This window comes from Abramis brama, assembly GCF_963993115.1.
Source record: "Abramis brama genome assembly, chromosome: 24".
NCBI classification, from domain to species: Eukaryota; Metazoa; Chordata; class Actinopteri; order Cypriniformes; family Leuciscidae; genus Abramis; species Abramis brama.
In genome coordinates, this window is record NC_139986.1 from 20036887 (window position 1) to 20048594 (window position 11708).

An 11708-nucleotide genomic window follows, 5' to 3' on the forward strand; every position below is an offset into this window, starting at 1 on the left:
TCGCTCTAGGTTCTGGGAGATTTTTAACTAATTTGCGCCATAACTAGTGGTCCATCCAGTAGTTAAGAGCCTGAATTGTTTATAGTAATTCTGAAATTTAGTGCACATGAGTGAAAAAAAAAATACAGCACAGAAGAATGTCTATTTTTGCGTGAGATTTCTTTGTTGAGCGTGAGAGCGTGAGATTGAGGCTGAATGCGTGACTGTCACGCGAGATGCGTGAGAGTTGGCAACCCTGGAAGTGTAGGCTACATCTTTTATAGAGAGCCTAAGTGCCTCCCCATGTATGGTAGTCAATGGCGAGAGACAACTTATCTTTTTATTCCGTCTGAACTGTGCCCTGAATTACACATATGATGTTTGTCAATTTAAAAGATAATTATGAAAGTCAAGAAAGTCGCAGTTTATCATAAAACAGAAGAGTAACATTTAGTTTTATGTGACAATCGCTCAATGAACTACATCTCTCGTCTCGCACTATGTAGGCCTACGTCACCAACATGGCTGTCACCGTTGCTCGTATGTGTGCAGTCTGGTACAAAACACTCAGGCATGACGGCGTAACGTTACGATTAACGTAAGACTATAGAAAAAATGACAGACGTTAGCTTCATTCATTGAGAGAAAAGGTATGACGTCACATGTGCGCCTTTTGGGTTTGTAGTCTTTGTAATTACGTATTTTCACAGTCTTATACCTCAACAGTTTTACATCAAACTGCGACTTTCTTGACTTTAAAATGTATCTTTTAAATTGACAAACATCATATGTGTAATTCAGGGCAAAATTCAAACGAGATCAAAATATTTGTTGTTCCGAAATAAAGTCCCATGGTGGTCCACCGGAAGGGGAGGGACTTAGGCTGACGTTTATTGGAACTAGGAAGTGACGTTTAGATCTCCGCCAGTGCGCGTGCGCGCGTGTGTACGTGCAGTGCGAGTTCCACCCTAACCGGTGTTGGTTTCCGAGCGCGTGGAGAACATTCAGGACATTCAAAATTCGCTTTTGCAAGTAAGTACTGGCATTTAAACAACACGCATAAGAAGAAACATTCATTTACAGGACCAGTTTTCTCATGTAAAAGCAAGAATGTTGCACTTCAATAAGTGCATCTTTTTGAATTAGCAGGATGGCTGCAATGACAGCTCGGTGAGAATATCGTGTACTGTCATTGAACCTCATCCCATGCTTTGGGTGAATAAATAAGTTGATTGTTGTTGTATGATTTTTAGCGGTTTGCACTATTGTTAAAATGTTAAACATACACATTACATATGTGGTTAAAACTAGAAAGATCAGTAGATAGTCTCTTTGACGATGTTTATGTAGGCGGAAATACAGACCTAAAATTTAAATGTAAATGGGTAATAAACAACAATACAAATGTCTTACTTGGCATAACATGATCTGAATTTAATATTAATTTGTGCTTAAGGTCGTGTTCTATTAATTATTTCTCTAGAAATAATCTAGAGAATTACGAGCACGCCACGAGCACGTGGACAGGAAGTGCTAAAATCTTTGACCTTCAAGTGTTCTATAAAGAGTAATACATATGTTTGCCTTATTTTATTATATAAACTTAATGACTACTTTACAGACAGTGAAAATAAATAAATATATTTATATTCGTCCTTGCTGCACGTGTTGTAATACGGAACTTCCTTGTAACCTTGTAGTCTGGAGATGAGAATAACGTTAAAAAAGATATTTTCTGATTTTGTTGGTTCTCAATGCTCTGCATTAAGTGGTTTATAACCTGATTAACAATAGAAATCATTGTGAACCCTCCTCCATATATAAATGTCTGATGCTGTTTGTGACTCTCACATGTCTTGAAGGATAATATCTTCATGCTTCCATGTCTAATTGAGCTTAAATTGCATTTATGCTTTCATTTATACACCCCCCCCCCCCTTACTCATTGGACTGACATGTTGATCACCTTTGCTGGATGAATAAATTAATTGGACTTAGAATAGAGATGAGATTGTAATTTCAGTTTTTTATTTATTAAACCCACTTTATACTTTTTATAATTATTTTCCTGTTCAAGGTTGTTGAAATGTGATGAATGCTGTTTTGTGCTCAAGAACCTTGAAATATCATTGCAGATAGTATAGGCATCATCAAGGGCACAATCTAAACTAAGGCAACGGTTGGATTGTGTTTGGCATAACGTTTATTTAGGAGTGTCCTGACTCATTCGTTGGCCTTCTAGCGTTTTTGTTTTCAGTCTTAACTGATAAACTATTTCCTGTGAAATTGGCGCCAATTGTGGCTGTTGGTGGTTGAATTAGTAGGAAGTTATCCTAGCCACATGCAGATGCAACCAACTACTTCCTCTAATGAAACCATTTGTTTTTTGTCATTCAAACAATTGTAGATTCAGTTGAATGCAGAAAAATTATATTATAAACCTCAGAACAACAGGCATTATTGGGAAGTATGTCCTGCAAAAAGTATTTTTTCACTAATTTTTCTGTCATTGCTTGTTTATCTGGATAGTTGCTGTTTAATATACAAGTTTAAACCTTAAACCAATGCATGCCAACACAATACATTTTTCTTTTACATTTCTCCTCTGCCCTAATCTAGCTATATAAGAAACCTGGCATTGTATTGTATACTATAAATATTTTTGGATTTGGGGCAAATTGCTTATATTTCTCTTGTTGAAAGATGCTTTAGTTAAAGCAACTACTATATGCGTAAATGTAAAAGTAATTTTGTATTTTTCCATCTGTATTTGTCACTCTTCCTTTAGTTAGTGTAAATGGGTTACTGGGCCACTAGATTTAAACTAAACATAGTATTTCACAATTAGTAGGCTAAATGTTTTTGGTGCACGTCACATTATCAACATTATATTATCAGCATATTGATTCCTATCACTGCTTTAACTAGCTCTGGAGCCACTGAAGAGGGCGGCTCTGGGTTTTGGATGCAGTTCAACGAATCAAAAGACTTGTCCTTTTTTCAGTGGATAAATAATGTTTGGACTTTGAACAAGTAGGACTGTGTTTATGAATTCAGAGACTTTAAAAAAGGGCTCTTTGTCTGATCTTGTGAGAAACTTTGTTGCTAAAGATATATCTCTTCCATTTCAGATTCCATGGCGGGAACAATTAACCAAGCGAAAATGAAGTTTTCGAGAATAGTAAGTTCTGTTTTGAACAAACTTGTCATTGACTTTTGTGTATTTCTCTGGAATTTGAAGCTTAATTATTTCCCCCCCTGTTAACAGATAAACGGTCGCTCATACAGCCGGTTCAGTCAGAATCCTGATGGAGACAGCAGTCGTGTGGAGGTGAAGCTCTCTGTGGAAGGTGAGGAGGAGGAAATGGATGGTACAGAACAAGGACACGTGCAACGCAACGAGTACATGAGATCCAGTGTTTCTGCGCCATTTACCAAGCGGAGGATTCTGGTTTGCGTGGGTGTAATACTGACTGTCTTCTGTGTGGGTGAGTGTTTCTGTAGTTTATTCAGTTCTTTACCATATCCTAATGTCATTAAATATCATTCAGTCATTATTAAAGAAAGATAAACTAGCAGCCTTATGGTCATTTGAACACATTTATAATGATCATGTTAGTTCATCTACAATGGGCGATGGATGCTGGCATTTTAGAGCTGCCAGAATTACATCATGTAAATTCATCCACTTCTTCTGAAGGACATGAAAGTAAGTGGCCAGTGAACTGGAAAAAGAATAGAGTAAACTTTATAGTTACCTATGTGTATCTGATATGTATAAAATCAAATTGCGTCCATCAACGTAAGTGTGTATTTTACAAACTTTCTCTTGTACTCTTGTGTATTTAAATGTCTGAAACATTACGTGGTTGAAAACAATGAACAGTTGTGATGTTTGACAAGCACAGAGCGCATTTGTCTCTGCTAGAGCAGATTTGAATTTAGCAGTTGATCACATGACACACTGAACATTATAATCGCACTGATGTGATCGTATGCTCCAGGGAACAGCCTAGAGTGGTCACATCGGTGAGATCATATCATGATTTGATTAAGTGTACACCCATACTTTTTGTTCATCCAAAGTTTGCCAAATCTATGACATTCCACATTATACAGTAAATTCCATTTTTATGACTGGATTCCATGATTCTACATTGCGGAAAGGTGATCAGGTGATCTTGTATGATTCTTGGTTTATGTGCATTATCCCATGCACTTCATAAATTGTTTACTGTTTACCATGTAAATATAAATAAACAGATATGAAAATATTGATTTAATTCATTTGTTAAAAGTGATATAAATGTGTCCAGGGATGAATGTCAGTTCAGTACAAAAATGCTTGACCCCATAATGCTGTGAGTGACCAATCAAAATTAAGTGTTTCAGAGAGCCATGCAATAAGTAATTATTGTTCTCAGTTTTATCCTAGGACTCATGTGAGAAACTACTCTCTTGTTTTCTTTTTTTTTTTTTCTTCTTGTGCCAGGTTTAGTCATTGGATACTGTGTCCTCCGTAAGTCTGAGTCGCCTTCCTGCTCTTTGGAAAACTCTGAAGTTCAGCCAGCTCAAAAGATTCAAAACACTGAAGTTCAGCCAACTCAAAAGGTTCAAAACACTGAAGTTCAGCCAACTCAAAAGGTTCAAAACACTGAAGTTCAGCCAACTCAAAAGGTTCAAGAAAATCAAGATGTTAATTATGATGCTTCTGTACCCTCTATGGATTGGAGTGACATTGTTAAACTTCTGAATGCTAAACTGTCAACTGAAAACATCAAAACAAAATTAAGGTATCTTTAAATCATTAAAATGGTAACACTTTAGTTTAGGATACAATTCTCACTTTTAACTAGCTTATTAGCAAACATTTTACTAGGATATTGGCTGTTTATTAGTACTTATAAAGCACATAATATGTGATTAATATTATTAATGCCTTATTCTGCACGACCTTATTCTACATCCCTATTCCTAACCAATACCCTAAATTAAACAATAAAACAACTAATAATAAGCAGTAATTAAGAGTTTGAGGCAAAAGTCGTAGTTAATAGTTAGTGAGAATTGGACCCTAAACTAAAATGTTACCTTTTATATTATTGATTATTGTTAGCATTGTCAGTTTAAACACTAACACAATTGTGAATGAGTAAATGTCCACATCTGCTATTGTTCTTTTCTGACTTTCCATTGTTCTTCCATCAAGTGAGAATTCCCAGAGGGACCGTTATGCAGGATCACCTGTAGATAACATGTTAGGTGACAAAATCCATGATCTTTTCACGGAACTGAATATGGAACCCTGGGTTGATGAGCACTATGTGAAGCTACAGTATCCTAGAAGGTCAGTAGGCTCTCCAGAAACACTGTACGATAAAAAGAAATCACTCTGCAACCAGCAAGTATACTCTGGCAACTGCACAGCAGTTGAACACCGTAAAAAAACGCATAGCAACACATTAGAACACCTTAGTAGCTGCAGTCATAGGTCTTCCATCTTCCTTTGATTGCGCTATTTGTAATCTGGACTTTTTTAACCCTAAAAGCTCCAGTCCAAACCAAGTGTGGTTTGGTTCAGAGGAGATCGGAAGTCCAAAGGGTTTCCTGGCTTACAGTGAAACAGGACGTAAAAAGGTGAGCCTTCATCTTCCTCTGCAGGAAACACTTGACATTCTTTTTTTCCTTTTTTTTTTGCTTGCTTTGTCATTCAGCTATGTCATGTAGTTGTCCCATGACTTGCATTCTCAGTTATTTTCTCAAACAATTATATTCACAGGGCAGAGTGGTGTACGTCAACTATGGTGAGCTTGCTGACCTGCAGATTGTGAAGAACGAATACCAAGTGAATCTAAATGGATCTGTCGTACTGATGAGAGCTGGAAAAATCAGCATGGCACAGAAGGTGACGCATTAAGTTAATTTTCTTTCTGAACTATTAGTGTTTTGCTAGACACTCATGGTTAAATGTGCCCAGCTCCATTTACAGTAAACAGTCTATTAATAGTAACATACTTTTTGCTAGTGCTGATCAAAATATGTTTGTCACCATTTTAGGTTATGAATGCTGCTAAGATGGGTGCAGTAGCAGCTCTGATCTACCCAGACCAGGCTGACTATAAAACAATGTCTGAGGATACTGAGCTCTATGGTCATGTAAGTTATGCAGAAGAATGAAATTCATATGGTTGTGTTGACTGTTTTGCTATTACAACTTCTTTAATTTAAATAAATAAATAAATATTTATTTCAAATTGAAAGACTAATTATATTAATTTATTTTATAATAAAAGTTTTTATAATATTTTTATGTAATGGCAAAGGCAATATAAATTGCCTGTTAAATTTTGACTTTTACAATACATTAAAAATCAGTAACAGTGATGGTTTGAACTGAATTTAAAAATGAATTGAACAAGTAAAATCATAAATGTGTTTTATTTATTGTTTTTGTTTTTTATTCATTCATTCTGGTCATTAATTACAGGTCCACCTCGGATCAGGTGATCCTTACACCCCAGGATTCCCGTCTTTTAATCACACACAGTTTCCTCCAGTCAAGTCCTCTGGTCTTCCAGGAATTCTCGCCCAGACGATTACTAATAACATGGCAAAACAAATATTTGCGTACGTTATAGTTTTGGTTTACTTTGATCACATTTTTTTTAAATCTTTTTCCAGAAACATCAAAATTAATTGGTATTCTTTAATTTCTCACAGAAAAATGCAACCAAGCAAAGTTCCTGAACATTTTAGAGGTAAATTCTCGGATTACAAGTTGGGAAAAGAAACTGACATAGTAGACGTAGCTGTCTATAATAACCTTGTTGACACCAAGATCCATAATGTGTTTGGAGTCATCAAAGGATACGTTGACCCTGGTGAGTTTCTACATTTTGCTTAAATAAGTCTAGGGATCTGAACGTCTTCAGTCTCATTGTGGTTGTCTGAATCCGTCAGATCGCTATGTCGTGATTGGAGCGCAGAGGGACTCCCTGAGCTGGGGATATGCCAAGTCTACAGTTGGTACTACTCTTCTGATGGAGCTTGCAAGGGTTTTCACAGAGTTGAAGAAAGGTACGTTCTTCTCTACCTGTGTTCAAATGCAGTCTGTCAGTAGATTGTGGCATGCGTTCACTCCTTGTCCTCTTCACCTTAGATGGTTTCAAACCCAAAAGAAGCATTGTGTTTGCCAGCTGGACTGCAGGGGATTTTGGTAACGTCGGAGTTACTGAATGGCTTGAGGTTTGTGTGCCAATGCCATCTGTGCTTGGCAATAATTGTAAGCAGTTTGTTTTAAAGCTCAGTCACGGTTTTGTAACGTGTTGTTTCTTCTGTGTTAAACAGGGATACTGGGCATCACTGGACAGGAAAGCCTTTACCTACATCAGTTTGGATGGGGTTGTTACTGGTAAGTTTACTGAGTGCAAGTGATCAAAGTTTATTATAGGCTTTTGTACAACAAATTACAAATGGTTTTTTTGTAATTTACACATAGATATTATTATTATTATTATTATTATTATTATTATTAGTAGTAGTAGTAGTAGGGGTCCAAGAACTGAAGTGTTTGTACTGATCCTTCTATTTCCTCTTCTTCTGCTTCCTCTTTCTCTTCTTTACTTATCTACACAATTTGGCTAGGGCTAGCAGCATTTTAGACATTTCAAATGAAGGCTGTAATACAAATTATGTTCTTCAGGTTGAGAGTAGCCAGATGTTAAATCATTATACATCATTATCTTTTCCCAACAGTTTTTTATCAGTGTGAATGACGGATTAACTTGACAATTAATTCATTAAATAAATGCGTTTAAATATCTCTATTATGCCTTTTTCTGAATAGCATGCATTTCTGTAAACCATTCATTCAACACTTCCATATTAGTAGAAATTCCAAGATGTTTTATTTTGTGGTAAAAACACATCATATTGGAAAAGATACATGGCAGTTATATTACGTAATACATATTAGTGCCTATGCACCTGAGAAATTCTATGGTGATCATGTGGCGGACAAGTTCGAGATCCACTAATGTAATTTGTAGGTTCTTTCCCTACTCTTCTCCATATCCTTTAAAAAATTAAATGTTTCTATTTAATCATCAGGTGTGGGCTCCTTTAGAGCTTCTGCCAGTCCTTTGTTGCACACCCTTCTGCAGAACACCCTGAAAAAAGTCCAGTACAGTGGGTCAAGCCTTCTCCAGAGTTACGGTGGAAGTTTGTCATCTCTGTGAGTAAATCTGCTTTGATTTTTGCTATAATGGATCGAAACATCAAGATAATCATGATTGTTTCTGTGGTGATATGCCACGCACATGCTCCTGAATCAATTGTCGTTTTATGCCCAGTCTGACGCCAATGCAGATGGATGATGCTGCATATCCTGTCCTGGCCTTTTCTGGAATCCCATCTGTCTCTTTTAGTTTCATCTCTTCTCAGGTAAGTGTGTTTTTTAATGTTTTATTGGTCTGTCAATTTAACAATAACAAAATTAATGATTTGATAAATTAATCATTGCGCCTGACCTTACTTAAGTTCCCCAAAAAGCCATTTTCTTACTATTCAAGCTCACTACCCAGTGCTTTTAAGAGACTGATGGCCCTAAGTGTTACTCTGTTCATAAAGGTCATCCAGATGTTTGCATACTCATTTTATGATTTTTTTCACCAGGCCACTGGTGACTACGAGTATTTTGGAACCGATAGGGATGGTAAAAATGAACTGGATCGTGTCACCGGTCAGAATGTGGTTCAGCTGTCCTTGGTTGCTGCTCAGGTTGCTGGGCAGATGGCCCTCCGTCTCGTTCATGACCACATTCTCAAACTGGACGTTACCACGTATGGCACCGTGATCTCAGATCACGTGAGCGCCATCATCAGTCGTGTTAACAGTCTCAAATCTGACAAGGTAATGCTTTTGTCATATGCATGATGTTTTTGTTATGCTGGTTTACTTAAACCAGTTTTGAATCTGCAAAATAACTTGCTCGTTTCTCAAAATTCTTTCAACAGGTCGATCAAATTGAGTCTTTGTCAACGGAGTGGCTGAACAGTGCAAAGAGCTCCTTTGGCCGTGCCGCAGCCTCTCTAGCTACTGACATCAAGAACAGCGACCTGGATGACATCGAGATGTGTCGCATAATCAATAACCGCATAATGAAGGTGAAGTTATTCTCTTGGCTTCTCTAGGTGCATCTTGTATCATTGATTGATGCATATTGGCCAAGTTCTCATGTTCTTGTCATTCTTCTTTTTCCCCTCTTTTAAGGTGGAGCATAATTTTCTGTCCCCTTACATCTCTTTGAGAGAGATCCCGTTCCGCCACGTTTTCTTTGGTAATGGGTGGCAAACCGCCACAGATCTGGAAAAGTACCTGGGAGATGTACATGCAAAAAAAGCAAGCTTCGACAAAGACCAGGTCCTAAGAAATTTTGCTCTACTCACCTGGACCATCCAGGGCTGTGCCAATGACCTGGCTGGAGATATCTGGTCCTTAGACAACGAGATATAGCATTTTTTCAGCATTGCATCAACCAGCCTGACATCGGTTTTGCTTAAAAGTGCTTCTCGATACACACATAATCCTGCCACTATGAAAGTAGATTTGATTTGATTTGGAACAATGAATTTTGCCCAAGATGCTTCAAAATGTATGATAGGGCAGCTTTAAGTTAAATTGTGGAAGTTCTTTAAACATTAAGAACTATATTGAGATAATAAAATAAGAATGATATCTATATAATTTATTATGATTATTATATCTAATTATTATATAATAGAAGTATTATTATTGCTTGACTAAGGATAAATAATACCATATTTGTCCTTTGCTCTTCTGAAAACTGATTTTAGGGTGCATTTCAAGTTCTAGTTGTTATTTCTCTCAAGATGTTTTTCCTCATTAATTGACTCATTATCAAGTTTCTTTTTGAGTAAACCTTGTTCTCGGCTGCTACTTGGGGAAAAAACCAAACTCAGACTTTGTGACCAACTGAGGACAATACTATATTTATTTCTTATTTATCAGTGACAGTGTTCACTATAAAAGTGTCTTCTTATTTTTAAATTATCGGAAGCAGTGTCTTCCATAATTGTGACGGTTATACTGTCAGTTCTTAAAAGCAGCATCTGCTAACAGAAATGCATGTTACCAACAGCTGGCATCAGAAATGTCTCTTGTTACAGGTGCTTGAGGAAATAAGCTCAAAAGCACCTGTTTTATTACTCACGGAGCAGTTCCTCTTAAAAAAAAATTTTTTTTTTTTTTGAAGAAAAGCCATAAATTGGCAAAACTGAAACCAGAAAATAAAAGTTTGGTCTGTTGAGTCATGATTTTGAATGGTTTTTCAGATCTTCTCATTGAACTTGAAGTATCTTTTTAGTTCTCGTTGGTCTGAGACAATTCAATTAATTGGCAAAGCAGGTTTCCATTTCACCAAACTCGTGGGCTCAATATTTAAGTGACAACAGCATTTCTCTGTAACATTTATATTTCTATTCTAAAACCATTATCGGGAGCAGTGTCTTCCATAATGTGGAGTGTTTGAAGGTAGTTTTTGCCTACCGGCGTGTATATATCGAGGGCAGTGATCCTCATATTTCACTGTAGGGTGGATCAAATTATCGGGAACAGTGTTTCCCATAGTTTATGTAAATATTTATCATTTTTTTTGTGTGGCTTTTTCCTGCTTTGTTTCTATTAATAACTTTAGATAACTATTGAAGTTGTGAGTTACATCTAGTCATGACTTTTGTTTATCAGAGTCAGTTTATTTTCAATGTTTCATTGGGTTCTTGTTTCAGATTTTACTTTTCTGGTCTGTTTCTATTGTGATTTTGAAAAAGGTGTAATTGTAATTTATATAGAAACTCAGATTTTTGCTTTTTGGTTGTTTAATTCTGTACTTATTTTTCTAAGGCAGGTGTTATGAAAGAGGATGTGGTCATATTGCATAATGATTTAAATATGATGTATGACTGATTACCTTACTGCTGATTTTACGTAATGGTTTCATGTTTGAAGGCACTTCTGACAAAGTTTGGTGGACACATTTAGCAAGTTATGCATACTATTCTGAAACTGTCTTTTCTCCTCTTTGTGGCACTTACCAGAAACAGAAATTGTTTGATCTTTCATAGCATGTAAAAATGTGCATGAATCAAATCTAAATAACTTTTACTTAGACAAGTGGGGATGATTTACCAAATTTATCTTTAGCAAAATAAATAGCAGGGAAGTTGAAATTGATCTTTTGAATATGTGTTGGGGTTACAACTATTTGATTACTTGTTAGAACTGATATGTCAAATCTGTCAACCTTAATTTGCTCTGCAATAAACTCTGGCATTGCTAGTATGTTTACTGCTGTGTAAGACTTTATTATTATTTCCTTACCTCGCAAGACATAAAACAGATCTGTAGTGAAAAACATTGAACATATTTGTCTTTAATTTGCACCTGATGGGGACAAACATTTGTGTTCATATTTGATAAACTGTAAGGGCCAACATTTTGAAAAGAAAAAAATCCAAAAGATATGTTATAATAGTGTATTTGCAACTGGCTTCGTCTATAAAGTAAAGTAGGTCCTCACAAGCAATTGAAGCAAATATGCTGTAATGGAGTGCAAAATCCCCATAATGCACCATGAAAACCAGTAGGTGCTGGCTGTTCAGTGTTCATCAGGTTAATAAATTATACTACGACGTCATTTGACGATGTTATAG

At 36.3% G+C, this 11708-nt stretch overlaps 1 protein-coding gene across 1 annotated transcript; it reads left to right on the forward strand.

Moving 5' to 3' along the window:
* Nucleotides 1-910: 910 nt before the first annotated feature.
* Nucleotides 911-11343, forward strand: tfr1b (transferrin receptor 1b). Its single transcript, XM_084102889.1, has 18 exons — nucleotides 911-1011; nucleotides 3111-3160; nucleotides 3248-3467; nucleotides 4472-4772; nucleotides 5189-5326; nucleotides 5529-5616; nucleotides 5759-5884; nucleotides 6037-6135; nucleotides 6467-6606; nucleotides 6700-6860; nucleotides 6940-7056; nucleotides 7139-7224; nucleotides 7327-7390; nucleotides 8089-8212; nucleotides 8331-8421; nucleotides 8653-8889; nucleotides 8994-9143; nucleotides 9250-11343. The coding sequence occupies exons 2-18, from the start codon at nucleotides 3116-3118 to the stop codon at nucleotides 9490-9492; spliced, it is 2430 nt and encodes an 809-aa protein (XP_083959015.1). The 5' UTR covers nucleotides 911-1011; nucleotides 3111-3115; the 3' UTR covers nucleotides 9493-11343.
* Nucleotides 11344-11708: the final 365 nt, after the last annotated feature.

Excerpts from the sequence above, each read along its gene's own strand:
- tfr1b (XM_084102889.1), top strand. The coding sequence starts at position 3,116 with ATGGCGGGAACAATTAACCAAGCGAAAATGAAGTTTTCGAGAATA. Across the intron at positions 5,327-5,528 it reads AAGCTACAGTATCCTAGAAG|CTCCAGTCCAAACCAAGTGT; the intron begins GTCAGTAGGCTC and ends TAACCCTAAAAG. Across the intron at positions 6,136-6,466 it reads ATACTGAGCTCTATGGTCAT|GTCCACCTCGGATCAGGTGA; the intron begins GTAAGTTATGCA and ends CATTAATTACAG.